This window comes from Cavia porcellus, unplaced genomic scaffold, assembly GCF_034190915.1.
Source record: "Cavia porcellus strain 051 isolate PalLab524CR breed Dunkin Hartley unplaced genomic scaffold, mCavPor4.1 scaffold_6, whole genome shotgun sequence".
NCBI lineage: Eukaryota > Metazoa > Chordata > Mammalia > Rodentia > Caviidae > Cavia > Cavia porcellus.
In genome coordinates this window covers 55,805,369-55,832,351 of record NW_026947489.1, presented here as the reverse complement: position 1 = coordinate 55,832,351, position 26,983 = coordinate 55,805,369, and the positions used below count along the sequence as shown (strand labels likewise).

Here is a 26,983-nt window from a genome sequence, read left to right as displayed (position 1 = left end):
GATCCACATTCCTGGCTTTTCCAAAATTCTGGGGTCTCCACTGCACCTTTGGCTTCACCCTTATATCTTTACAAATTGCCCTCTCAGGGCAATTTGCACACTGCTTGGCCTCCCAGGCTCTTTGCAATTGAAGCTGTCTCATCCTCAGAATTTATGCATTTTCCTTGTACCTAAAATCAGCACCATGTGGATGCTACCAAGGTTTGCTGCCAGCTGGAGCTGTAGCCAGGCTTTTCTCTCTCTGGGTTGTAGGGTTTGAGTGCCTAGATGGCTGGGCTCTGTGAACGTGATTGTGAAGAAAAGCTTCTCTATGTTGCCACCATTCTGGAACCTCATGCAGCTGCCATCATTCTGGAACCTCATGTGGCCTCCATGCCATTCTGGAGCATGGTGTTCTGCAGCTTTCTCCTCTGCCCAAATTCTTTCACTTTTGTAGTTTTGAGGCTGCAAAGGTTGGAGACCCGCTGCTTCATAGGATGTCCTGTAGCTTTCTTATCTCTCTGTTCCTTCTCAGCAATCAAAGTCTCAGTTCTATCTTCTCAGTTCAATCCATAGCTTTACTGCAGTTTTCCTTCTGGCCAAACTCACAGCATTGTAAATTATCCTGCTGGGCTCTCCGCTATTGATTTGCAACATAAAGCTGGCTAACAGCCCCCAACAGTAGCCATGCCACAGCCTCAACATTTGACTGCCTTGAAATTTCCTTTGCCAGATTAATCAGTCCATTGCCCTTAGTCTCAGTCTCAGGCAGTCTCTGGGCATGAGCAAAATGCAGATAAACTTTCTGCCAAGCCATAACACACATTGTTGGGAGTCCAACAACCAATGCAGTCCTTCTTCCCAGCAGAAACCTTCCAAGCCTGATCTTTACAATGAGGCTTTCTATCAGCCTTCTGGTCTCCTGAGCTCTGACCAGAATCTCCTCTACAGAACAGCGTAAGCTGCTCCAGCTCTATGCATCCAGGTGACATGTCTGAGCCTTTCCAAACCCTGCCCACAGCCATTTCCAAAGCCCCTCAGGTATAGTCACAGCAATGACCCCACTCCTTGGTACCAAATTCTGTCTTACTCTTTTCTCGTCACTGAGACAAAATACCTGAAGCCCAAAGCTTGGGGAGGAAAGGTTTATTTCTTACAGTTTTTGGAGGTTTCAGTCCATATTCAGTTGGCTCCAAGGCATGGCAGGGCTACAGTTCATGGCAGTTGCAAACAGAAAGGCAGAAACTGGCAAAACAGAGAGACCCACCTTCTTCCTGCCATTACATCACATCCTGGCTCCTCTCCTAGGTGGGTGTAGCACTGATACCATCAATCCAAGTGCTAGGCAATGAACCAATCACAAATGCAAATGCATGAGGCCTGGGTGTCCACAGACATAAACCATGACAGATATAGCAGCAACTTTAATAATTGAAACTTTTTCTGCACACAAAAATGTAAATAAGGAAAAAATTTTAGGAATTTTTTCTAAAATATCTCAACACGTAAAATAGCTTGAGGAAATCTCAAAAAATTATTTAACCATTAAAAATGATTATTGGTGTATACCAGTTATTTCTAGAGCTTTAAAAAGCATAAAATTTCATGAACCTCAAACTATGAGGAGCTGTTTTATTAAACACATTCTTACAAATCCTACTGTTTGGAGAGAACAAATGTGTTTGGTGTGTTTTATTTTTACTTAAGTTTTTTTTTGAAACAGGGTCTCTATGTAGTTCAGGCTGGCTTTGAGCTCCCTTTGTAGCTCAGGCTGGTCTCAAACTCGCAAAGATCCTCCTGCCTCAGCCTCCTGAGTGCTGGGATTACAGGCATGAACCACTACATCCAGCTTTTAAATCTTCTTTTTTTTTAGTCTTCATAGTTTCCCTATTCTATGCATACTTTTAATCAAATCATGTCTCAAGGATGCTGTATCATGTAAGTGTTGCATGTGAGATTTTTCCCTCCTTAAGAAGTTTTCTTCAGGTAGCCAAGTTGACATATTTTGCTTTTTCTCTATTTTTTGAGATTTGATCTCACTGTCTACCCCAGGCTGGCCTTAAACTCTCTATCCTCCCTCCTCTAACTCCTGAGTGCTGGAATTATAAACATTCTTTTCTGAAGATGATTTTTGATTAAGTGATTTGTGATAGAATTGTGGGGGACTGGCAGCAGCTGAAAAGGTAAGAAGTATGAAATATAAATGACCTTTATTTTGAGAATGCAAGGAGAGACTCCCCCGATTCCCTGGGGTGCGGCATCTCCCCCCAGGGTCGGCAATCTCTCCATGGAACACATGGAGTGGAGGCATATAAGTAGCCTCAGTTTGGGGTGGAACCTAAGGGGGCATTAGGGATGCACAGGTAGCCCATTGGTTCTTTGTTTGGCGCCACAGGTAAATTCCTAGGGGTGGGGGAGATGGAGCTTGTTGGTTCTGCCTGAGGCTTTACCAGCTACAGTGTCCTGTCTGGGCCAAAACTCTTTCATGTCCCGTCTTATGATTATTATTATGAAAAGGGGTGAAGATTTCTCTCTTCAACTACTTCCTGCTGGAAGAGGGTGCTGTACTGGGGTCTAGGGAAGTTGACGGGATGATGGTTGATGCCCAGGTAGAAGCTGGTGCCAGGTGTTTTATCCAGGACAGCTTCACTGGTGAATGCACGTATGTTAGACAGGAAAAGCAAAGAGACAAGATGTTATGAGGAGGCATGGCACTATCATATTTAAGGACCCAGGTGAGGTAGAAGGAAAGGTGCCTTTGATTTAGACATGTCATTCTATCAGGACCATGTTGAGGTAGAAATATTTCCATGGTAAGGCAGAATTCTGAAAATTAAATGTGGGGTTAGGAGGAGTGAAGTTATGAGAGGTGATTACTCCCCCATCTGCATAAAAGTTAAAGGGGTAAGTGGGTAAAACTTGTCTCTGGCCCAGGAGTTGAACTGGAAAAATAGGGGGAGCCAGAAAGGCGGTGGCTGTACCAGTATAGGGAAGGTAAGGGCCTAGGCTTTCAGGAATGTCACATTTAACCAAACAGCTGAGGATAGAATAACCTAAGACAGTTGTCACATAGAACATTATGAAGATGATCTTGTGCATGATGTGGGAGTCTTTAGGAAAGACTGTCAAGAGTCCTGCTGTAAAAAGAATAAGATATTAGAAACCAAATTGGAGGGGCTGGGGATTTAGCTCAGTGGCATAAGTGCCTGCCTTGCAAGCAGGCAGTCGTGAGTTCAATCCCCAGTACTGATTAAAAAAAGGAAAAAGTTTGAAGTCAGAAACCAAATTGGATAACAAAACATGACAGCCTGAGAGTCATGGCTGTGAAGCCTTGGTAAGGCAGAGATGAGTAGGCAACAGGTTGGTTAGATCTAGGACTGGAAGGGCACCACTTAGCCTGAGTGATGTGAAACCAGGATGGCAGTCTAGCAACTTTGATAACTGTTGAGGTTGCCAAGAATATTAGGTATGGGTCACTGTAATCTGCTTGTAGTCCTTGGAATGATTTGCTGTAACAGAACTTTAGCAAGCATATCAGCAGTCTCCCTGATTGTGTGAAAGGCTTTTATGTATCCTGAAAAAGTATAAACAAAGTGAGAAGACAAAATTTGTCTGTCAATCTTGACCAGGGTTGCCTGAGAAATTGGTGAATAAGAAAGGAAGGAGGTGGTCTTATATCACTGTGGAGAGATTTACTAGTGATAACAGGTATAAGCTGTTGAGGCCTCAGTGTCTGGGTCTGTATAAACATATGGAAATAAAAGGCATTTTAAGATTTAGGACTGAAGAATGAGTGGTGGAGGGAAGATTTGGCACCACTGGGTGGATTGGGAAGAAGCAGTATGGGACCATCACGATCTAGGGCCTATTTGTAAATGGCGTAGGTTGACGGACAATACCCCAGAGATCGAGGACTTATTATAGCAGCTTGAAAACTCAGGAAGAACTCTGTACATATGGCCTCTATGTCCACAAGTATAGAGAATGTCTTACCTGAGACTTTTAGTGGGACTTGGACTCTGAAACAGACACCCATAAAGGGGGCTGTTGTTGTCCCTGAGCCCCATCAGTCTTTAGCAGCAAGTTTAAGCAGATCTGTCGGCGATGAATCTGGCAATGTTGGCATTTCCTGTGAGAGCTGGAAGTTAGGATGGCTTACCCACTCTCTGGTGGCTAGGACAGTACAGTAGCCCTGGGGTAAGGTCTCAAAGAACACCAGGATGGGGCACTCTCTTGCCCAATGTCTTCTGCTGCATTTGAGGCATTGTCCATGGGGGGGGGGGGCAGTTCCACCTTGTGTCAGTTTACCTGTCTCAGAACTCACAAGTGTTATTGTTATCTCTGTTGTCACAAGTGTTATTGTTATCTCTGTTGTTGAAAACACGAAAAGCCATATTAAGAATGTCTCTGTGGAGTTTGAAGGTCAAGTTTTGCCTTTTTGTTTGGGATCTGTTCCTGGAATTGGCAGACCAAGGGCTATGAATTGGCTAACCACCCACTGTGAAATGCTTCTTACCTCAAGCAAAGGGGAACAAGGCCCACCTTGTTTCTGTTTCTCATCACTATATACTTAATGATCAATGAGCTAATCATAAATGAGCTATAAAAATCAGTCAAAACTCTAACTCAGTTGCACAGCTTTGCAAATTCCATCTGCACTGTGTCGCTGGGCCAGCTAAAATAAAAGCGCTTCTTTTAAAAAAGACATCTTGCCCCGTTTGTCATCTTGGGGTCTTGCCCCGCTTTTCACCATGGGGTCTTGTTTTTTAAGTAAAGTACAACAGTGATAACTTCTTTTTGAAAAGTGTGACCCACGCAATCAAGATCTCCTCTGCTCTCGCTTGCATTTCAGAGCATTAGTGGAGCTTCTAGTCAAACTCATATTTAAAATCATTCTGTTAGCGAAGTATGATGGTGCACTCGTGTAATCCTAGCACTTGGGAGGCTGAGGCAAGAGAATTGTTTGCAAGTTTGGGCTACAATGTGAGCCCAAGGCCAACTTGAACTGCTTAGGGAGACCCTGTTTCAAAAGGACAAAAATAAATAAAATAATTCTGTTGGCCTCTTTACTCTTGATTCTCAATATAAATCTGGCTAAAATCTTCGTACAGTAGCCCCATGCTACCACTTCAACATTAGACTGCCTTTGAAATTTCTTCTGCCAGGTTCATTAGTCCACTACCCTTAATCTTAGTCTCAGGCAAAGTCTCTAGACTATGAACAAAATACAGACAAAACTTTCTGCCAAGCCATAGCATGCGTCCTCTGGAATTCAACAGGCAATGCAGTCCTTACCCCAGAAATCTATGGAGCCTGCTCTTTACTAGCAGAATTTCTATCAGCCTTATGGTCTTCTGAGCTCTGAACACAATCCCCCCAATACAGTACAGCCTCAGCCTCAGACATTCCAGCTCTACTCCATCTCCAAATCATTCCAAACTCTTCCCACATGCCATACCCAAAGGCTCCTGAATCACATGGTCAGGTACAGTCACAGCAGCAATGCCACTGCTCTGGTACCAAATTCTGTTGTAGTTATTTTTCTCTCATTACTGAGACAAAAATACCTGACACTCAAAGTTTTAAAAGGAGAGTTTACTTAGCTCACAGTTTGTAGAGGTTTCATTCCACAATTGGCTGGCTCTAAGGCAGGGTGGCACATGGCAGAAGGGCATCTGTTCATGGTGGAGGAAGACAGCAAAAGCAACAAGCAAATGAGACAAAACTTTCTGTCCCTTATATGAATAGAGCATACCTACCCTAGGGTGACTGTAGCACTTACACCCTAAATGCTAGCAATGGACCATAAATCAGTCATAAACTAGATTCAGCCTACTCTGGAAACCCTGCCCCACATCATGACTGCAAGAAGCTTTGCAGGAACATCTGCACATAAGCTATAACATGGTAGCAGCAGAAATAACAAAACAGATGACTAAATACATAACTGAAAGCAAATCAGAAATAATCACACAGGTAGCTAAAGAGTCTATAACCGGGGCTGGAGGTTTAGCTCAGTGGCATAAGCACCTGCCTTGCAAGCAGGCAGTCGTGAGTTCAATCCCCGGTACCAATAAAAAGGAAAAAGACCAAAAAAAAAAAAAAAAGAGTCTATAACCACAAAGAAGAAAATGATCAGTGAATCTAGAATAGAGATAGATTACAAAAAAAAAAAAAAAAATAGAGGAGCTTAAAGAAACCATGAGTGGCCAAAATAGGAAGGAAATGTGGGCTGGGCATACAGCTCAGCAGCACAGCACCTGCCTAGCAAGCATGAGGTCCTAAGTTCAATTCCTAGTACCCACATACACAAAAAATAATAATAAAAAAATAAAAACAGAACTGGATGCTATAAAATAGATACAGATACTCAGGAGACTAAAAATTATATTGAAAGTATGCACAACAGAATCAGCCAACATGAAGACAGAGTATCAGATCCATAAGAAAGACTGTGATCACCCTTAGCAAGGGAACAGGAAAAACAGCTGCTACACAGTGCAAAGAGGAATGATATAAGATAAATTAGAATCAATGAAAAATCAGAAGGACACTAAAAAGAAAACCTGTTCACAGAAGTAATAGTGGAAAACTTCCAAACTATAGGAAAAGAATGTGGCCTAAATTATGCAAGTGGATCTTCACTTAGCCATAATCAGAAAAAAAAACACACACACACAAAAGGGCATATGATAGCCAAGATTCCAGAAATTCAACACAAGAACAGGATGGTGTTTGCTTTAGTTTGTTGTTATTGCTGCTGTTATTGTTTTGAGTCAAGATCTCATTATATAGCCCAGGCTGGCCTTGGACTTGTGACAATCCTCCTGCTTCAGTCTCCCAAATTCTGGGATTACAGGAGTGTGCTCCCACACCTGGCAAAGAACAGAATGTAAAAGCTGTGAGAGAAAAGAAACAAATTACCTATAAAGAAAAACCCATTAGAATTACAGCAGACTTCTCAATACAAACCATTAAATCAAGAAGCACCTGGAATAAAGTATATTAAGTCCTAAAAGAAAACAATTTTCAATTGAAAAGTAGCAGCCATGGCTCTGTACTACCCCATGGCTGTGGGCCTCAACAAAGGCCACAAGGTGACAACGTGAGAAACCAAGGCACAGTCACCACCAGGGACGCCTCACCAAGCACACCAAGTTCATGTGGGACATGACCTGAGAGGTGAGCAACTTTACGCCCTACAAGTGGTGCACCATGGAGCTGCTCAAGGTCTCCAAGAACAAGTGGGCCCTCGAGTTCATCAACAAAAGGGTGGGACGCACATCCATGCCAAGGGGAAGCGTGAGGAGCTGAGCGACATGCTGGCCGCCATGTGAAAGGCAGCCTCCAAGAAGGACTGAGCTAAGCTGGAATAAAGTTTTGCAGGAAGAAAGAAAGAAAAGAAGGAAAGAAAGAAAGGAAGGAAGAAAGAAAGAAAAGAAGAAAAACAATTTTCAAACCAGATTGTTCTACCCTGCAAAATTATCTTTCCAACTTGATGGACAAATAAGATAAGATGATGATACCTGAAGAAATTTATGAGTACCAAGCCAACACTCTGAAAATTTCTGAAGGATATCTAAAAAGAGACAATGAAGACACTAATTCCAATGATCCCAATAAAATAATTCACCAGGCAAAGCAAACAATTAAACAAAAGTACAATAAAAGGAACTAAGAACAGGAAAATTAGTATGACAAGAATAAGTCAATACATATCAGTTATAACCATCAATGTGAATGGTCTCAATTCTCTGATCAAAAGAAACAGTTTAGAAGATGGAATCAAGGCTTGGGATTTAGTTTAGTGGCACAAGCACCTGCCTGGCAAGTGTTTGGTTGTGAGTTTGATCCCTGGTACAAAAAGAAAATTGAATCAAGAAACAAGATCCAATAATATGCTTTATACAAGAAACATTTAACTTGAAAAATTCATAGACTTGAAGTTAAAGGATGGAAAACAATATTCCATGCAACAGAAACCCAGACAAAATTAGGGGTATCGGCGTGGAGGTTTAGCTCAGCGGCATAAGCGCCTGCTTTACAAGCAGGCAGTCGTGAGTTCGATCTCCGGTACCGATAAAAAGGAAAAAGACAAAAAAAAAATTAGGGGTATCTATTCTGTATGTAGACTGTTACACCTTGTATCTAGATGACCCCTCAAAGCCTCATTCATTCATAGGTGTAGCTTGTTGAAGGTGACTGGGATCAAGGATGCAATACTAAGATTAAGGATGTCATCCTGAGGGTAGCCTTATACACCCTAAGGTAGCTTGGATAAAATATGAGATAGAGAGCCACTGCTTCTTTTGCTTGTTGCTTGCTGCTGCCTTTTGCATGCCATGAACTGTTTCTTCTCTGTGATGCCCCTCTGCCAAGCCACTCTACCTTGCCACCAGCTAATTATGAGCTGAAACCTCTACAAATTGTGAGCCAAAATAAACCTTTCTTCTCTTACTTTAGGTGTCAGGTGTTTTGTGTCAAAAATGAGCAAAAGTAGCTAAGACACAGACAAGGTGAATTTCAAGCCAAGACATCAGAAGAGACAGATAAGACCACTACATATTTGTTCAGGAAAGAATCCAATAGGAAGAAATAACAATTATAAATATATGCACCAAATAGTAGTGCCCCCAACTATATAAAACAAACAATATTGGATATGAAAAATCAAATCAGCACTAGTACAGTTATAGTGGGAGACCTTAATACCCTATTGTCACAAGACACAGATCAACAAGACCAAAAAAAAAAAAAAAATCAACAAAGGAATATCAGACCTGAACCAAATCTTTGAACAAATGTACTTAGTAGATATCTCCAGAATGTTCTACCCAATTACAACACAATACACATTCATTCTTCTCTGCAGCACGTGGGATTTTCTCCAAAGTAGACCACATATTAGCTCATAGAACATGCTTAAGTAAACTGAGCACGGTGGCACGCACCTGTGATCCCAGCACTTGGGAGGCGGAGACAGGAGGATCATTGTGAGTTCAAAATCAGCCTGAGCTACAAAGTGACTCAGGGCCAGCTGAACTGCATAGTGAGACTCTGTCTCTAAAAGACAAAGAAGATGCTTAAATGCAAAGGAATTGAAATTATGATGCTCATGTTATCAAATCATAGTGCAATGAAATTGGAAGTCAATGACAATAGAAACTACCTAAACACATGGAATTTGAATAACATGGCACTGAACAATCAGTGGGTGACAGATGAAATTAAGCAAGATATTAGCCCATACAATGGGATGATGATCCCAGTCACCTTCAACAAGCTACACCTATGAATGAATGAGGCTTTGAGGGGTCATCTAGATACAAGGTGTAACAGTCTACATACAGAATAGATACCCCTAATAACCCAGAACTTATGGGACGCAATAGAAGTAGTGCTATGAGGAAAAGCTATAGATAGCACTGAAGTCCTACATGAGGGAAACAGAGCAACCCCAAATAAAGTAATGTTAAGCTTCAGACTTCCAGGAAAAGAAGAGCAAATTAAACCCAAAGTGTATGCAAGAAAGTAAATTATAAAGATGTAAATTATAAGAAAGTAAAGAAATTTAAAGAAAGTAAATTATAAAGATAGGGCAGAAACGTATTCCACTGCGACTAAAGAAACAATACAAAGAATCGGACTTGTGTTGGAGACCAGCCTGCACTGCCAGTACCAGATCCCTGCCCCCGTTGCCACCCTCGGGATTCAGCCCACTCCTAGTTTTCCCCACCCAGGTGCCACTTGCAGGGACCTTGCCCTGCTACTTTATTCCCCTGATTTGAGGGTGAATGGGGGTACATGAAAAGAAACACAGTCAGTTTAATGTGTGAGCCGCAAGTATATATACCCTTGCCCCTAGGGTAAAAGAGCCCCAAGCCTCTGCCTTGTCTTCTTTTTATTCATCCAGACATGGGCACAAGGAATTAAAGAGCACAAGATTCATTTGCCTCTTACTATCCATTAATAGATGTTCAAGTAAACAATTTAATCTCAGCTGTATTGGCTTCCCCTAAAACCTGCAACAGCTCATCATCCCAGCATGATGCCTTTCTCCTTTGGATTCACAGAGGAGGCCACATTAGTTCTTAATTCACATCTTGTCTCCCACAGAGTGGTTCTTTGGAAGATTAAATAAAATTTAAAAACCCCTTATCCAACCTCATCAAAAAAAGGAAAGACCCAAATCTATGTAATTAGGAATGAAAATGGTGAAATCATAATGGGTCCTACAAAAATCCAAAGGATCATCAGTATCTACTGTTAGCCCACTCTGGGGGACCCAAGGAAGATTTTGATGGGTGAGGTCCCCAGGTTAAAGAACACATGTGCAAGACATCAGCAACAACAGCAGGCAGCATGGAGGAGTGCAGAGCGTCTTTATTGTATACTTGCTCCACAGGTTGTTATCACATATTTACAGTCTTGCATAGAGCCATGACCAGCACATGCATGTTTGTCCACTGTTAAGTCGTGCTTATATAACTGTATTCCACTGGGTGCTTGCACTAGACATTAAGGACATGTCCTCAGGTGTCCTTAGACACCCCTGAACTTTGAAGCAGTCTGAGTAGCTCCCGACGCCTACTTTGAGAACCTGTACTGTAGTAAGATGGAAAACTCAGAGGAAATGGATAGATTTCTAGGTATGTGTTAGTCAACAAAGCTGAATGAAGAATATATAAAAATTTTAATAGCCCAATTTCACTCAGTAAAATTGAAGGAGTAATTAAAAGGCCAGATCGTGATGGATTCACTGCTGAACTGTAGAGAACTGTAGAGAAGATCTAATGCCACAAGTTCTCAAACTCTTTAATGAAATTGAAAGGGCCAGATGTGGTGATGAATGCTTATAATCTGAGCACTTAGAAGGCTGAGGCAGGAGGACTATCATGAGTTTGAAGGCCAGCCTGGACTACACAATGAGTTCAATATCAGCATGCAATGCATAGCAAGACCCTAGCTCAAAAAAGCAAATCAATAAATGTAATACACCATAATAACAGAGCCAAGAACAAAAACCATATGATCATCTCAATAGATGCAGAAAATCCATCTGTTAAAGTCCAACACCCATTCATAATAAAACTGCAGAGAGAATCAGAATAGATGGTCTTTATCTAAATCTGATAAAAGCCATCTATGACAAATCAATAGCCAACATCACATTGACAAAAACGTGAAAGCTTTCACTCTAAAATCAGGAACAAGACAAGGATATCCACTGTCACCACTCTGATTCAATGTAATTCTGGAAACATTAGTCAGAATAATTAAACAAGAAAAAGAAAAGAAAAGGAATATGGATAGGAAATGAAGATGTTAAATTATCATTATTTCCTGATGACATGATATTCTACATAGAAAACTCCAGAAACTGCCATAAGATTACTAAAATTAATAACCAGATTTACAGTGCATCAGGATAGAAAGTCAACACTCAAAACTTACAGCATTCCTAGCCTGGTGTAGTGGTGCACACCTGTGATCCCTGCACCTCGGAGGTTGAGGCAGGAGAATCACCATGAGACCAAAACCAGCCTGAGCTACAAAGTGAGCTCCAGGTCAGCCTGAACTGCTAATGAGACCCTGTCTCAAAAAGACAGAAAAAATTCCATAGGATTCTTGTACATGAATGTACAAACTCCCTGAGAGAGCAATTTGGGAAACCACACCTTGCATAACAGCATCAAGAAAAATGAAATACTTAGGAATCAATCTAACAAAGTGAAAGTGGCTGGTCCTAGGGTCACATACCTGTAATCCCAGCGCTTGAGAGGCTGAGGCAAGAGGATTGCCATGGGCTCAAAGCCAACCTGAGATACACAGTGAGTTTAAGGCCAGGCTGAATTACTTAGGCCCTGTTTTTTTTTAAAAAAAAAAAAGTAAGCAAAAAACAAATACACTGAAAACAACAGTATTCTTTAAAAAAAAAAAAGGAGACTGAAGAGGATATCAGAAATTTAAAAAAATTCTCTGTTCTTGGGTAGGCAGAAACAATATAGTGAAAATGCCCATACTTCCAAAACTGCTACACAAATTTAACACAATCCCAATCAAAATACCAATATCATACTTCACAGAACTAGAGAAAACTACCCTTAGATTCATATGGAACCAGAAGAGACCTAGAATAGCAAAAGAAATTCTGGAAAACAAAGGCAAAGCAGAGAGCATCACAATCCCCAACCTGAAATTATATTACAAACATACTGTGATGAAAACAGCTTGGTACTGGCAAAAAACAAACAAATAGACCCAAGGATCAATGGACAGAAAATTCAGATCTCATTGCAGCCTAGAAAGAATGGCTATCAACCAATAACAAATGCTGGTGAGGCTGTGGGGGAAAAGGAACCCTTCTCCACTGTTGACAGGAGTGTACATTGTTACAAACAATATGGAAATCAGTATGGAAATTCCTCAATAAACTAAAACTAGAGGTTCCACTTGATCCAGCTATTCCCCTTCTTAGTATCTTCCCAAAAGAATTGAGAGCATCATACCACAGGAATATATCTACACCCATGTTTATGCAGCACAAATTTTTTTGTATTTTTCATTTTTATCGGTACCAGGGATCGAACTCACAACCGCCTGCTTGCAAGGCAGGTGCTTATGCCACTGAGCTAAATCCCCAGCCCCATGCAGCACAATTTGTAATAGCTAAATCTTGCAAACAGCCCAAGTGTGGTTTACATATACAATGGAGTTCTACTCTGTCATAAAGAAGGATAAAGTTTGAAACATTTTTAATTAAATGGATGCATCTCCAGACCATACTTTTAAGTGAAATAAATCAGTCACATTGTTGAAATATTACATTGTTTGTCTTCTGTAAAAAACCAAAAGCATATATCAGGACCAAAACAGATGAGAGATATGAGGAAGTAGGGAGAAAATGCTCAAATAGAAAGTGGAACAAAGGAGGGGGAAGGGGGAAGGGAAGGAAGCTAAAAGGGAAAAAAAAGGAAGGGAAAAAGTAGAGAGAGACAAAGCTTCTATAAATGGGGAGGGCAAGGTGGAGTGGGGAATGGGGTGAAAAAAGAATTAAAATATGTGCAGATGATGGATGTGATCAATATGTATGATTAACATGAGCCAATAAAAATAATGTGATAGTTGATTGTGTCAACTTGGGTAAATAATGCCCATCTACACTGCTTGGCATTGTTCTGGGTGTGGGAGACCCACCCGAGGGAGGGTTATTGCTAGAACGGTATAAAAGGGAAAGAAGGGGCTGGGGATTTAGCTCAGCGGCATAAGCACCTGCCTTGCAAGCAGGCAGTCGTTGAGTTCGATCCCTGGTACTGATAAAAATGAAAAAAAAAAAAAAAAAGGGAAAGAAAGAAGGATCGTGTGTTTCCTTCGGAAGAGTGCCAGTCTCCGCTTTCCCTTTGGACTTCGTTTCTTGGCTTACAGCACAAACTCTTTGGCCTCTGTCATCAACCCTTCAATCTTCTGGCCCAGATATGGAGTCACACAGGACCCTATGCAGAGTTCCAGGCCTTCCACTGGATCCTTCAGATCCACAGTGCACACACTGACATTGTGCACACATCCATACCCAACTCTGTGGGTGAGCATTGTAAGCCAATCTGTAAATTTATTTATTTTTTTTTGTCTTTTTGACACAGGGCCTCACTGTGCAGTTCAGGCTGGATTTAAGCTCACTTTGTAGCCCAGACTGGTCTCCAAGTCAAAATGATCTTCCTGCCTCAGCCTCCCGAGTGCTGGGATTACAGGCAGGGGCCACCATGCCCAGCTCAATCTTTAAATATCTTGTATCATGTATGTTCTCTAGTAAACACTGATTGACACAGTTTTTAAAAAGAAATGAAATTAAATACACGTCTTAATTTTAGAATCTCTGAGTAAATTCCATAACATCATTCCCATGTTTAGGATTTGCACTGTGGCCTAATGTTTCACTATAAAGTAATTTTTCCAGACTATTTTAACAACTGTTACCTGTCTCTGGGACTATGAATCTTTTACATTACTAAAAGAATGTAAAACATTCTTTTTGGGACTGAGATAATGATCAGCCAGACCTTTTACATTACTATAAGGGCTAGGGATTTAGCTCAGTGGCACAGCACCTGCCTGGCAAACATGAGGTCCTAAATTTGATTCCTGGTACTCCCTTCTGCCCTCCCAAAAACCCTGAAGTTTTCCTTTCTTAGGAAATCCTTGGATTCCTTTTGTTTTTGTAGCACAAAATGTAATTCCAAATTACTTGAGACATAATCAGCTGAGATCACAGATGTAATCCTAGCACTTGAGAAGCTGAGGCAGGAGGATCAATGCACGTTTGAGGCCAACCTACATAATGAATTCAAGGCCACTCTCAACTATATGGCCAGATCCTATCTAAAAAGCAAGCAAACCAAAACAAAAAATAATCAGAGGGGATCAAAGGTACTACCAGAATCATAATGTTTAACCAAAGAAAGTTGCCACCAGATATGGGGGTGCACACTTGTAACCTCAGCTCTTCAGGAGATTGAGGCAGGATCACCTCAAGTTTGAGGCTCACTTGGACAACTTAGACAACCTAGACTTTTTTTTTTTTTTTTGTCTTTTTTTCTTTTTTTTATCGGTACCAGGGATCAAACTCACGACCGCCTGCTTGCAAGGCAGGTGCTTATGCCGCTGAGCTAAATCCCCAGCCCCCCACTTGGACAACTTAGCAAAACCTAGCCTCAAAATATAAAAAGTGGGGGAGGAGGAAAGGCTGGGGATGTAGCTAAGCACTCTCTGGATTAAAATTCAATCCTCCATACCTTAAAAAAAAAAAAAAAAAAACAAAAAAACAACAACAAAAAAAAAAAACACAAGACTACCGGTGGTTGGTATGGTCCTTTGGGCATAAGCCTATAGGTGAGTTGAAGGTGCTTTTTCTGCAAAGTGAAAAAAAGTTCATGACAGCCAGATTGCAGCACTTGCTGGGCTGCTCAGTGGACCTATCTCAGGAGCTGCACCACCTTCAAAATAAAATGTAGGTAAAATTCCCGACCCCAGAAATATAGATTAGCCATAGGACAAAAACAATCATTCGTGGGAAACAAACTTACCGCAATCCATAAGGATTCTTCTGGAACTGCAAATTTGGGACTGAGATAATGATCAGCCAGACCGCAGCCCACCACAGCACCACATTTAACTGGTTTCCCATCTTTGTTGACAGATGGATGTGATATTCTTCTTCAGACCCTCACCCCCATCAGTTCCTCACACTGAAGCCCTGTCTCTCTTTCCTATTACTTCCCAGTAAAATTTTTTGCCTGCATGCTTGTGCCTCAGTTTTAGTTTACGTTAGCCCTGAAACAGGAATCCACACTGCTTTAGAATCCAAAAAATCAGACAGACCAAAAGGGAAAAACAGGAGGATTTTATTAGGTATACGGGACTCCCGTCCAAATGGCTGAGCATTGGACAAAGGTTAGCCTCCAGTTTTTACACCCTTGGTCAAAGGACTCGGTCTCGCACATGGAACTTGTAAGCAGACAAAGGAGAACAAAGGCAGTTTGTCAAGCTGTGACAGTTTTGTATCTTGGTGGCCCTGCAGAGGCATAGCAGGATGTTATGGGCACAGGAGATTATAAAATTTTACTTACAGGGACAAATGTTACTGCTTGTATCTATGTTAGAACAAAGAACAACAGCCATTAGGGAGGGGTAAGTTTGGGGAAGGCGACTTTTTCTTTTTTTCTTTAAGTCCTGCTTTAACACTAGCTGGTGACCCTGAGCTCCCGGCTGCCTTGGGAGGAACCCAGATAAACACTGCACCCTCCTCACAGCGTGTCTAGGTGGAGTCTTTCCCGGTTATTTTCTCCTCTGTCTTAGACTGTTTGCCTCTCCAGAAGTCCGGGGCTCCGTGACAGACAGCTGGGCTGGGGCGCCTGCAGATCAGCAGGAGCCGGGTTTAAGACCCCAGCGGCGCCGTTCCTCCCGCCTGCAGGGGGCGCCCTGGGCCTGAGCGCCGCCGTCCCCGACCTGCGCGTCCCGCAGGCTCGGTGCGCAGCCCCTGCGCTCCGGAGATTTAGGGGAGCGCGCGGGTGTGTGCGGCGGTGACAGAGGTTCCCAGGAAGGCGCCGAGGACGGTGCGCGACGCTGGAGCTGCGCGGACCGTGAGGGCCATGGCCGCGCCGACTCGGGTAAGCGGCTCCGGCCGGGACCCCGGGCTCGGGGCGCGCTGGGTCGTCGGCGGCCGCATCCCGGCCTGTGGGTGGCTCAGCGCGCGGGGAGGAGCGACACGCGTGGCATCCGAGCCTCCCCGCCACTCCCACCCCGGGGAGCTGGTGGCCGGACCTGCAAACAAAGCGCTGCGCGGACGCGGCCTGGCGGGTGGGGGGCGGGAGCGGACTGCGGGCCCGGGGCGCGGTGGCCTGTCCAGCCGTGGGCGCGCGTGCAGCCGGACTGCAGATGCCGGGCGCCTGGCAGGACGGTTGGTGAGGGCTCCAGTACCGGGGTTTAGTTTCTAACGTGGTCGCGTCGGTGTTGAGAGGAGGCAGGAAGGGCGGGCTGCGAGGGTAGAGGACGGTGAAATCCATAGAGAGCGCACGCTGTTTATTTAGTGTTTTATTGAAATCAAGATCAAGGCGTGTTTTTCGAACCTTTCTCCTGAGCATTCTTGCAGGTTGTTGAATAAATTAAGATCATTAACCTAAAAATCGCCTATACAATCTAATTTGCGGGCTACATTCCATACACTCTGTGGATGCCCAAAACTGGGGAGAAGGGTGCTGAACTCTGTAATTTAATACGATTGCATTTGCCTTTTTCTTTTCTCTCTCTCTCTCTCTCTCTCTCTCTCTCTCTCTCTCTCTCTCTCTCTCTCTCTCTCTCTCTCTCTCTCGTTTGTTTTTTGTTTTGTTTTAAGCCAGGGTCTCACTGTACAGTCCTTACAGCAGTGTTGCGCATGTCATGAAATGAGATAGGAAGTTGTGATACTAGATAGGGCTCTTGACGCTAGGACATCTGAGGTGGATATCAGGTAGAAAAGCTGGTGGATGTGTGGAGGGTGTGTCTGAACATTTTGGGTGACGTACACAAGCTCAGCTGTTTGGTTCTCATTCTTGCCACTGTTGACATTTTGTACCAGAAAGTTTTCCCTGCAGAAACTGTCCTGTGTATTGTATTTAGCAGGATCCTTGGCAGATAGTGGTAGATGACACTAGCACACCCCCTCCTCAATTTTACCAATCAAAAATGACAACAGACTTAGCCTAATGTAACTTCAAGAGACAAAATTGTCCTGATTGAAATCGGTGATCTAATGTGTCTCACAGACAAAACTGGAAATAAACGAATTCCCTAATAGATCCATCATGGAACAAATTCATGTTTTTAAAAAATGGTATAGCGGTGGGCTGGGGATTTAGCTCAGTGGCGTAAGCACTTGCCTGCCTGGGAAGCGTGAGGTCGTGAGTTCGATCCTAGGTACCAAAAAAAAAAAAAAGTTATAGCAGAAATGACTATCTCACAAAATTAAAATAGTGAATTTTCATTTTAAATGTAAAGGAATTATTATAGTTTTTTTTTTTTTTATCGGTACCAGGGATCGAACTCATGACCGCCTGCTCCCAAGCAGGTGCTTATGCCGCTGAACTAAATCCCCAGCCCCGGAATTATTATAGTTTAAAAACTCAATTCTAAACTTAATACAAAATGTAACAAAAAGATAAACACAAATTAGAAATAAAAGTTGAGGGGCTGGGATTTAGCTCAGTGGCGTAAGCCCCTGCCTAGCTAGCAATCACAAGGTTGTGAGTTCAATCTCCCGAACCACCAAAAAAGAAAGAAAGAGAACAAAAGATAAATAAATCAAAGTCAAAACAAGGTATATTTTTATAGATAAGAACACGTTGAAGTTCAACTGAGGTTAAATAAAACAGTTCAATAAGGTGTGGAATATATGGTAATATTTTAAACTAAAATTGTATAATTTACATAGTTCTAGTTAATGAACTTAAGCAAGTATTAATTCTTCAAGTCACCATAATGAACACAAATATTAAATTGAGTTAGGGATGTAGCTCACTGGTAGAACTCTTTCCTAGCATATGAAAAGGCCCTGGGTTTAATCCCCAGCATCACAAAAAGTAAATAAAACTGACCACGTTTGTACCCGTTGGTTCTCCTTTTTAGACTGTGTGCTACAAATAGAGTACTAGTACAGAAAGAAGTATACTGCATATTTCAGTGTTTGTAGTTTAGCAAGGGAATTACAGTAACCAATGAATATGTCCATTCAGAAGCATATATTCATGGGATATAATGCAGTTTATCCCAAAATGAGCTTGCTTCTTTCTGTTGACTTGGGAAATGGTCATAACATTAAGTGAATGAAATTACGTAGTGATTTTTTCCTTTTTTTTTTTTTTTTTTTTTTTAAGAAAAGTTCCAGTATGTGGGGATGTAGCCTTGGGATATAGAGCTTGGAGAGGTGTAAAGGAATGTGGAGGGAGTAGTGGTGGGTAACAGCAGACCCCATGCTGCACTGGGACAAGGAGTCATTCCCAAGGAAGAGGCTGCTGAATAGACTAAACAGCTGCCCACCACACAAGCCTTTTAAACGAACAGGGATGAGCTGGAGTCATTTTGAAGCTGTAACAACTATATTATGTGTGTCATTTTAGTTACCTCTGACTTTTGAAGATGTGGCCATTTATTTCTTGGAGGAAGAATGGCAGGATCTAGAGGTGTGGCAGAAGGAGCTTTACAATGATGTCATGAAGACCAATTATGAGACTTTTGTCTCTCTAGGTAAGATGCATTCAGATTTGGGGATAAATCATGGAAGCAGGTCCCGTGAGAGGGCTCACTAGCTAGGTGCTCTGTCTGTCAGATAGCAAGAGTCCTCAGAAATTATCTCAGAAAGACTTCTTAACCTCCTGCTCTTTTAGTTAATACTTTGTAGATGTTACCTTGCTCACTACAGGGTGAAGATCATTACTTAAGACTACATGTAACATGCAGACAACATGTAATGGGAGGTGGTGAGAGGGGACTACATTTCAAGATTTTCATCATAGCTTACTCTTGGGTTGCCATGATTTTCCACTTGGGAGCATACCTGCCTCTTTCCATAAAGTATCTGTGTGTCTATCTGATTTATGTATTTGTTTGAGTGATACTAGAGTTGAACCCAGGATCCTCCTGTATGCTAGGTGGGCACACCTGCATCTCCAGCTCAAATACCTATAGGTGTGTCTTTGACCAGTGAAGGGCCCTCCACATAGCTTTCCAGCAGGTTAAAGATTCCAAGAAGCCAAAGGTCAGGCTGAGGATATAGCTCAATGGTGGAACACTTTCCTAGCATTTATGAGGCTCTGGGTTCAATCCTTCTCTCCATCTGTCAAAAAGCAATTAATGTTCTTCCTGTGAGATTCTGGAAGGATTCACACAAGAACTTAAGAGTAGCTGACTCCAGACCTTGAGCCTACCCAGAACTATGTCCTGGAGACATAGACACAAAAGAAATTAGAAGTCACACACCTGAAATTTCTGAAGTGATAGCAACTAAATAAAGAAACAACAGGGGCCAGGGGTTTAGTTCAGTGGCATACGTGCCTGCTTGCAAGCACAAGGTCGTGAGTTCGATTCTTGGTACCAAAAAAAAAAAAAAGGAAACAACTTAGTGGTTATATTGTCTGATAAACTTTGCATGCCTATATCTGGTAGTGTAAGCAACTATTTAGAGGCTAACAATGTGCCATATAGTAACTATTGTTGATTTCCTACTGTGCTGTTTTTGAAATCCAATATTCTCATTGTTTGTTTTATTCTTTTTAAAATTAAAAAAGTGTAGCTAAATCTATGGTTATGATAAGAAATGTTCTTTTTGGTCTTTTCTTTATTTGGTCTTTATATTTCTTCTTGTTTTTGGTCATGAATCCCAGAGCCTTGCACATGCTGGGCAAGTGCTGTGTAACTGAGCTATGCCCTCCAGCCCCTTTATAATTCTTCTTATTTATGAAAGAAAGTTTTTAAAACTCCATCTATTCAGAGAAGCATTAAATGAAGGAAGAATGGTGAATGGATCCCACTTCATTCTACCTCACACTCAGTCAACTCCTAGAGGCAACTATTTTTGTTTGAGTTCATAAACTGGTTTCTTCCAGTCTAAATATAATGGAAACACCTGTTTCTTGGTTCATTAAGTTTAGCTAGCATTAATTAGTATGGAAAATGAGACCTTAACCCATTTATGTTATGCCTCTTTTCCCATCATCTTTTTTTATAGTTTATTATGTTGCTATTGATTTCATCACTTAAAATAATATATGTAAACTTGTAGCTCATGGTCTATCAACTTTACATTACTTGGCTGTGCCCACCTACAAAGATAAGGTGAAGACTTCTCATACTCCCTCTTTCCTGACAGCTAAACTGTTTCCTGTATGTTATAACTGCAAAGTTTATAAAACTTGTGTTCTCTGTTTTATTACCAGAGTTAAATTTTCCAGATCCTATCAATGGATTGTCTTAAAACACATAATCTAAGACATTGCATTGTTTTCACTGTTACCAAAGAATTGGTTAAAGTAATCAAATTTATACAGATCCTAGCACTTGGGAGGCTGAGGCAGGAGTACCACCATGAGTTCGAGCCTAGTGTTGGCTATATACGTGAGTTCAAGGTTAGCCTGCACTACATAGTGAATCCCTGTCTCAAAAAAAAAGGAAAAAGAAATAAAATAAATTCATACAGGAAAATAATAATTCTATGTCATTAACCCTGTGTCAGCTCCTCCCCAAAATGTCCCAAGCATTGAGATTGAATGGATTCCCCCTTTTCATGCTTAACAGTTCCTCAAAATCATACAGCATTTTAATTTGTTCACTGTTGGGCCCAGGTTTCAGATTTGTATTTTTAATAACTTTCCTTACTCCTGCTCTCATCTATGGCCTTGTGATTATCCATTCTCCTAATCATAGTCAGTTACACGAACCTTCCCACCTTTCCCGTTTCCTCATATCAGTCTGTATGGCCAAAGGAATTCCAACCAAAACCCCTGTAGGACTTTTCATGGCCTGTAGGCTGACCCTGAAAAACATGGAGGAAGCGGGCACAGAGGCGCATGCCTGTATCCCAGCATTGGCAGACTTAAAGGGAGGATTGCTGCAAGTTTGAGGCCAGCCTGGGTTAGAGTGCACTGCATAGTGAAACCATTGTACTGCACAGTGAAACCATGTCTCAAAAAGAACAAACCAAACAAAAAACAAAAAAACCAGAAGGAACCAGGAATGTAGCTCAGCAGCACTGCACCTGCCAGGCAAACATGAGGTCATGAGTTCGATTCCCAGTACAAAAAAAAAATGTGGAGGAACAGAGGACCAGGAACCTTCAAGAATCCTCCGGGAAAAAGCTGGGCGTGGTGATGCACTCCTGTAATTCCAGCATTTGGGAGACTGAGGCAGGAGAATGGTTTGCAAGTTTAGGGCCAGCCTGGGCTACAGTGTAAGCTCAAGACAAGACTGAACTGCATAGTGAGACCCTGTCTCAAAAAGACAAAACAAACTAAAAAAAAAAACCCTCTGGAAACAAGAGGGAAACTGACTGTCCTGTCAGCTGGCATGACTTCCCGTGTTAGAGATGGAAAATATCCCCTACCGTTGTCAGGATGTAAAGCAGATGCTCGTGAGTGAGCACATCTGACTGGATGTGTGGTGATGGTAAAAACACGCTCACCCTGTAGTGCAACCATGCCATTGAGCACAAGGACCAGATGGACAGGACAGGGTCATCCCTTCACACCATATCCAGTGAATGACCCTAAGCTTTATTTCAAAGTGGAGACATCTTGAACACATAATCTCTCTCCATACAGAGTGAGCTGGTCTGTTTTATAATTCAAAGCTGGGAATAAAATTTTGTGTATATATTTAAAAAATAAAGATACTGGGGTGGGCTGTGCCTTGGTGGTAGTTTAGCATGAGCAAGGTCTTGGATTCACTCTCTGGCACTACAAAAATATAAAAACATGCGAGGGAATGATAAACAGTCACTTAATGGTAGCAATTACCTCTAGAGATAGACACTACACTTAAGGGCTTCAACTGGGCAACATGTCTTGTCCTTAAAAAGCCTGAAGCAAGTTTGCCAGCATGGTAAGATCTGACAATTACACAGCACTGAGGTTTCTGTATATTGTACTGCTTACTTTTTATTAGAAATATTTTTAATAAAAATTATTTTTTAAACCCCCCCCCCTTTTTTTTTCCTTTTTATCGGTACCAGGGATCGAACTCACAACTGCCTGCTTGCAAGGCAGGCGCTTTGTGCCGCTGAGCTAAATCCCCAGCCCCTTAAAAGCCCTTTTGACATAATTTTTGTCTGAGTTAACTTCATTTAAAAATATACCCACCCTGGCTGGGCATGGTGGTGCCTACCTGTAATCCCAGTACTCGGGAGGCTGAAGCAGAAGGATTGCCATGAGTGTGAGGCCAGCCTGGACTACACAGTGAGACCCTACCTTGAAAAACTTTTAAAAAAAATTCCAAATAAATAAATACAGTTGTACTCCTAAGATGTGGCTTAAATGAATATTAAGATTATTGAAAGTCAGGTTGGTGGCACACACCTGTAATTCCAGCACGAGGGAGGCTGAGACAGGAGGATCCCTGCATGTTTGAGGCCATCCTGAATCACATGGTGAGATCCTGTCTCAGAACAAACAAAAATAAATAAAAAGAATATTTAAGCCTTTGCCATTTTGCTTTTGGATGAAATATAGCATTACTAGATGCATGGAGAGTATGATAAAATAACACATCCAGTCTAACAGACCCACAAGGACTAAGAAGCACTGTTAGATGGCTCAATAGTTTTGCCTCCTTTGTATAAACTTGTAACATATTTGTTGACAAATTGTGTCCTAGAAGTGGATTTTGAAAAACTCAGAAGCAACTTAGTGTGCTTTGGATAGAGTGCCCAAGGAAGCCGAGCTATCCTGTCTGACTTCTCTGCAGGTGGTGCCCTTCCCAAACCAGAACTCATTTCCTGGATTGAACAGGGAAGAGAGCCCTGCAGGAGCTGGGGAGAATCACAACATCCAGGAAACGTGGCTCTCTCCTCTGCTGACCTGCACTTTGATCCCATTATGGAGGGACACCTGTTTGGAGGTGAGTATTAAGAAATGAGAGTCTAATAGTAACACATCAGAGTTCCAGTTTCCCTTCTCTTAATTTTGACTTCCTGTTTGGCAGAGCTGAGGCTGTATGTCTCAAAGATGTTAGACAAAAGCAGTGGTGCAAGGTGGATGAGCTAGAGCTCGTATTCAAGCTCTACTAGGTATTTCTAGGTATAAAACAGCACATCTGGTCTTCTGAAGTCATTACGGTGGTCAAGTGTTACTTATATAGTGTGTTCCCATTTATACAGGAGAAGCAGCCAAAAGCCATCTGTTCAACAAAGGTTGCATAGTGCACAAATGGCACTTGGACCCAGGCCATGGATTCCAGAGCTTACACCAGACCTCTGTGATCTGTGTTTTCCTGTTTTCATTGCTATAATGTGAGGTCTGCTCACATTTTCAGGAGACTGTTACCAAATTCATTTTTCACATAAATTATGACCAGATTCATTTTGCATACCACACACCTGGGGAATTTGATGAAAGCAGACCATGCCATGGTAGAAACCATTTTTGTGATGACAATCTTTAGTCATGTTACAGAAAGGCAGACTAACTGAATTTTTGTTTTCAGTTTCAGGAAACCTGCAAACTGTGAAACCAAGAGAAACTAAATGTCATCTCCAGTTAGGTCTTCTTCAGAGCCAGTCTTCCTCTGGATCTGAATTTTTAGGAGAAAGTCCTGACCCAGGCCTCGTCTCCATGAAGCAAAAGAGACAAAACACACATGTCCAGGCTGCAGTGACCAATGATTCTGCCCAACGAGAGGGGATCCCAAATCACAGTGCCCTGGTACTCCCAGGCTTGGGGGAAGCCCCCTCCTGGAAAAGCACCCAGCACCCTTGCCCTGCCTGCGGGGAAAGCTTTTGGGAAAAGAACCACTTAGTAAGGCACCAGAAGTGCCACTCCAAGGACCGATCACCTAGGGATAGGGCATGGCAGAAGTTCAACAAGCGAGCTGAGGCACAGCCGCTGCAGGGGACCCAGGGTCGCTTCCAGTGCCTAGAGTGTGGGCAGCGCTTCCGCCTGAAGCGGTGTTTGCGGAGACATATGGGCACCCACATGAGGAAAAACCCGTGCCAGTGCCCCCCGTGTAAACTGTGTGCCCAACAGGAGCAGATCCGACCCGGGCACAAAGAGGAGAATCCTTCCCACAGCCGGAAGTGTGGCGAGGATCTTGCCATACAGTGCGCGCTTGCAGAGCACACGCAGCTGCATGCCAGGGAGCCACCTTTTCCCTGTGCCCAATGCGGCAGGAGCTTCCGCCAGCAGAGGCAGCTGCAGCGCCACCAGCAGCGGCACACAGAAGAAAAGCCCTTCCAGTGCCCGCAGTGCACGCTAAGCTTCCGCCTACAGAGGGCGCTAAGAGCCCATGCACGGGAGCACTACGGGGAGCAGCCGTTCTCCTGCAGCGAATGTGGCCGCGGCTTTGCACACCACTGCAGGCTCCTTGAGCACCTGCGTGTGCACAGCGGGGAGCGGCCCTTCGTGTGCCCGGAGTGTGGCAAGCGCTTCCGCCTCAAGGGCCTCCTGACGATGCACCAGCGCACGCACAGCACCAGGCGTCCCTTCTCATGCCCACAGTGTGCCAAGGGCTTTGCGCATCCGTCCAAGCTCACTGAGCACCTGCGTGTGCACAGCGGCGAGCGCCCCTTCCGCTGCCTGGAGTGCGACCGTGGCTTCCGCTTGAAGGGGCAGCTACTCAGCCACCAGCGCCTACACACGGGCGAGAGGCCTTTCCAGTGCCCGGAGTGCGACAAGTGCTACCGCGTGAAGGCAGACATGAAGGCGCACCAGCTGCTGCACCGCGGGGAGATGCCCTTCTCCTGCGCCTGTGGCAAGGGTTTCGCCAAGCAATCCAAGCTCACCGAACACATCCGCACACACACAGGGGAGAAACCCTTCCAGTGTCCCACCTGTAATAAGCGTTTCCGCCTGAAGGCGCAGCTGCTCAGCCACCAAGGCCTGCACACTGGAGAGAGACCCTTCCGCTGTCCTGAGTGTGACAAGAACTTTCGAGAGAGGGGACACATGCGGAGGCATCAGCGCATCCACAGGCCGGAAAGGCCCTTTGCCTGTGACGATTGCGGAAAGGGCTTCATCTATAAGTCCAAGCTGGCTGAGCACATCAGGGTGCATGCCAAGGCCTGTCGGGCTCCCAGTGAGTCTGATGTTAAAAAAAGGCTTAGCCAACTGTTGGCCATGATCGAGGCTGACTGGAGCTGAGGTCTGAAATCCAAAGCCTCCGCGGCCAGGGACAGCGCCCCATAGACAAGTCTTGAGCAGAGGTCCTTATTTGGCAGGAACGCACAAAATCAGTAGCCACTATCTTGCCTGGCTTTTGATAAAAAGAAATAGATTTGTTCTTCCTCCCGACTGGGGTAGCATTTGACCCAAATGTTAAGCTAACAATAATGTGTCAGCTTGAATTAAAACCGAAGGAAGTTCCGATACCATTCTCAAAGCTGAAAGTGCAGGGCTGGCTATTAAATGCCACTTTGACTTTATTTCTTTTCAGAGGATTATCCTGAACTGTGGGTTAAGTCCAGTGAATTTTGTTTTCAGTCTGGCCTGAAATGCTCATGTATCTGGTTTGCATCCATTTATTTTGAAATATAGATGAATTACCTGAATCTCTGTTTATGGAAATGCTGAAGTTTCTCGGCTCCATGATGCTTTTGCATAATAAAATGTTGATAATTCTAGCAAAATTTGCCTAATCCAGCTTGAAGAAACAAAAAATTGAATGTGCTGAGAGGTACAGAGCCCAAAGGAAGATGTCAGATTTCATCAGGAGGTAGAGGTTTGGTGGTTCCAGGACAAAGATGCTACTTGCCACAGAGAATGTGAAGGAGACTCCTGAAAGTGAAAAAGCTGGGACTAAAGGCTGATTTAAGACAAAATGTAAATGGTTTAATCAGGAAGCAGGGGCAACGATGGCTTAAAGTAGGCTGTTTCCAGGCAGAGGTTAATAATTCAAGTTGTATGTCTCAGTTACTCTCCTGTTGCTGGGGAAAAATACACTCACAAATTAAAGAAGGAAAAGTTTGTTTTAGCTCACTTTGTAGTGGTTTCAGTCCATAGTTGGCTGGCTCCACAGTAGGGTGGCACAGCAAAGGGGCATAGCAGAGGAGAAGCAGTCCATGGCAGAAAGCAGCCAGTCTTCTTCCCCTCTTTGTTCCATCCAGGCCTCAAGCCTATTAGTTGGTGCCACCCAAGCCAGGCATGTAAAACCTGTAAAACCCCAGCACTCAGGAGACTGAGGCAAGAGGATCGTTGTGAGTTCGAGACCAGTCTAGGCTACAAAGTGAGCTCAAGGCCAGCCTGAACTGCATAGGGAGACCCTGTCTATACAAAGACAAAAAAAAAAAAAAAAAAAATTGGTGCCACCCACACCAGGGTGGGTGTGCCATCTTCAATAAGTCTGTTAGCCACAGCCAAACTACACTAAACCAATCAGTGGACTAATACAGGTTCCCAAGCAGGCTGACCTGGAACCCTGAGGGATGACAGAATGAGATTGTCAGCAGACTGTAATGGACATTATTCTAAAATAATGTTTTATGAGTCATTTTCTCGGGGCTGGGGATTTAGCTCAGTGGCATAAGCACCTGCCTTGTAAGCAGGCGGTCATGAGTTTGATCCCTGGTACCGGTAAAAATGAAAAAGACAAAAAAAAAAATACCTGTAATGAGTCGTTTTCTCTGGAACACTAGCTTCAGAGATAGTTTACAGCAAAAGAATTGGATGGAGAGTTACAGGAAGATCCTAATTACACTGCCGACGGCTGCATTCTTAGCATGAAGTTAGGCAAAGATTATCAAACATTTGAAGAAAATGTTTTTGGTTTTGCTTGA

The 26,983-nt window shown here is 43.1% G+C and overlaps 1 protein-coding gene and 1 pseudogene across 1 annotated transcript; both read left to right on the top strand.

Annotated features, from left to right (window-relative positions):
* The first annotated feature begins 1,723 nt into the window (after positions 1-1,723).
* On the top strand, positions 1,724-8,707 carry LOC134476451 (large ribosomal subunit protein eL36-like; annotated as a pseudogene).
* Positions 8,708-15,943: 7,236 nt separating this feature from the next.
* Positions 15,944-25,837, top strand: Znf786 (zinc finger protein 786). Its single transcript, XM_003475291.5, has 4 exons — positions 15,944-16,142; positions 18,627-18,753; positions 22,963-23,115; positions 23,701-25,837. The coding sequence occupies exons 1-4, from the start codon at positions 16,125-16,127 to the stop codon at positions 25,350-25,352; spliced, it is 1,950 nt and encodes a 649-aa protein (XP_003475339.2). The 5' UTR covers positions 15,944-16,124; the 3' UTR covers positions 25,353-25,837.
* The last annotated feature ends 1,146 nt before the right edge of the window (positions 25,838-26,983 follow it).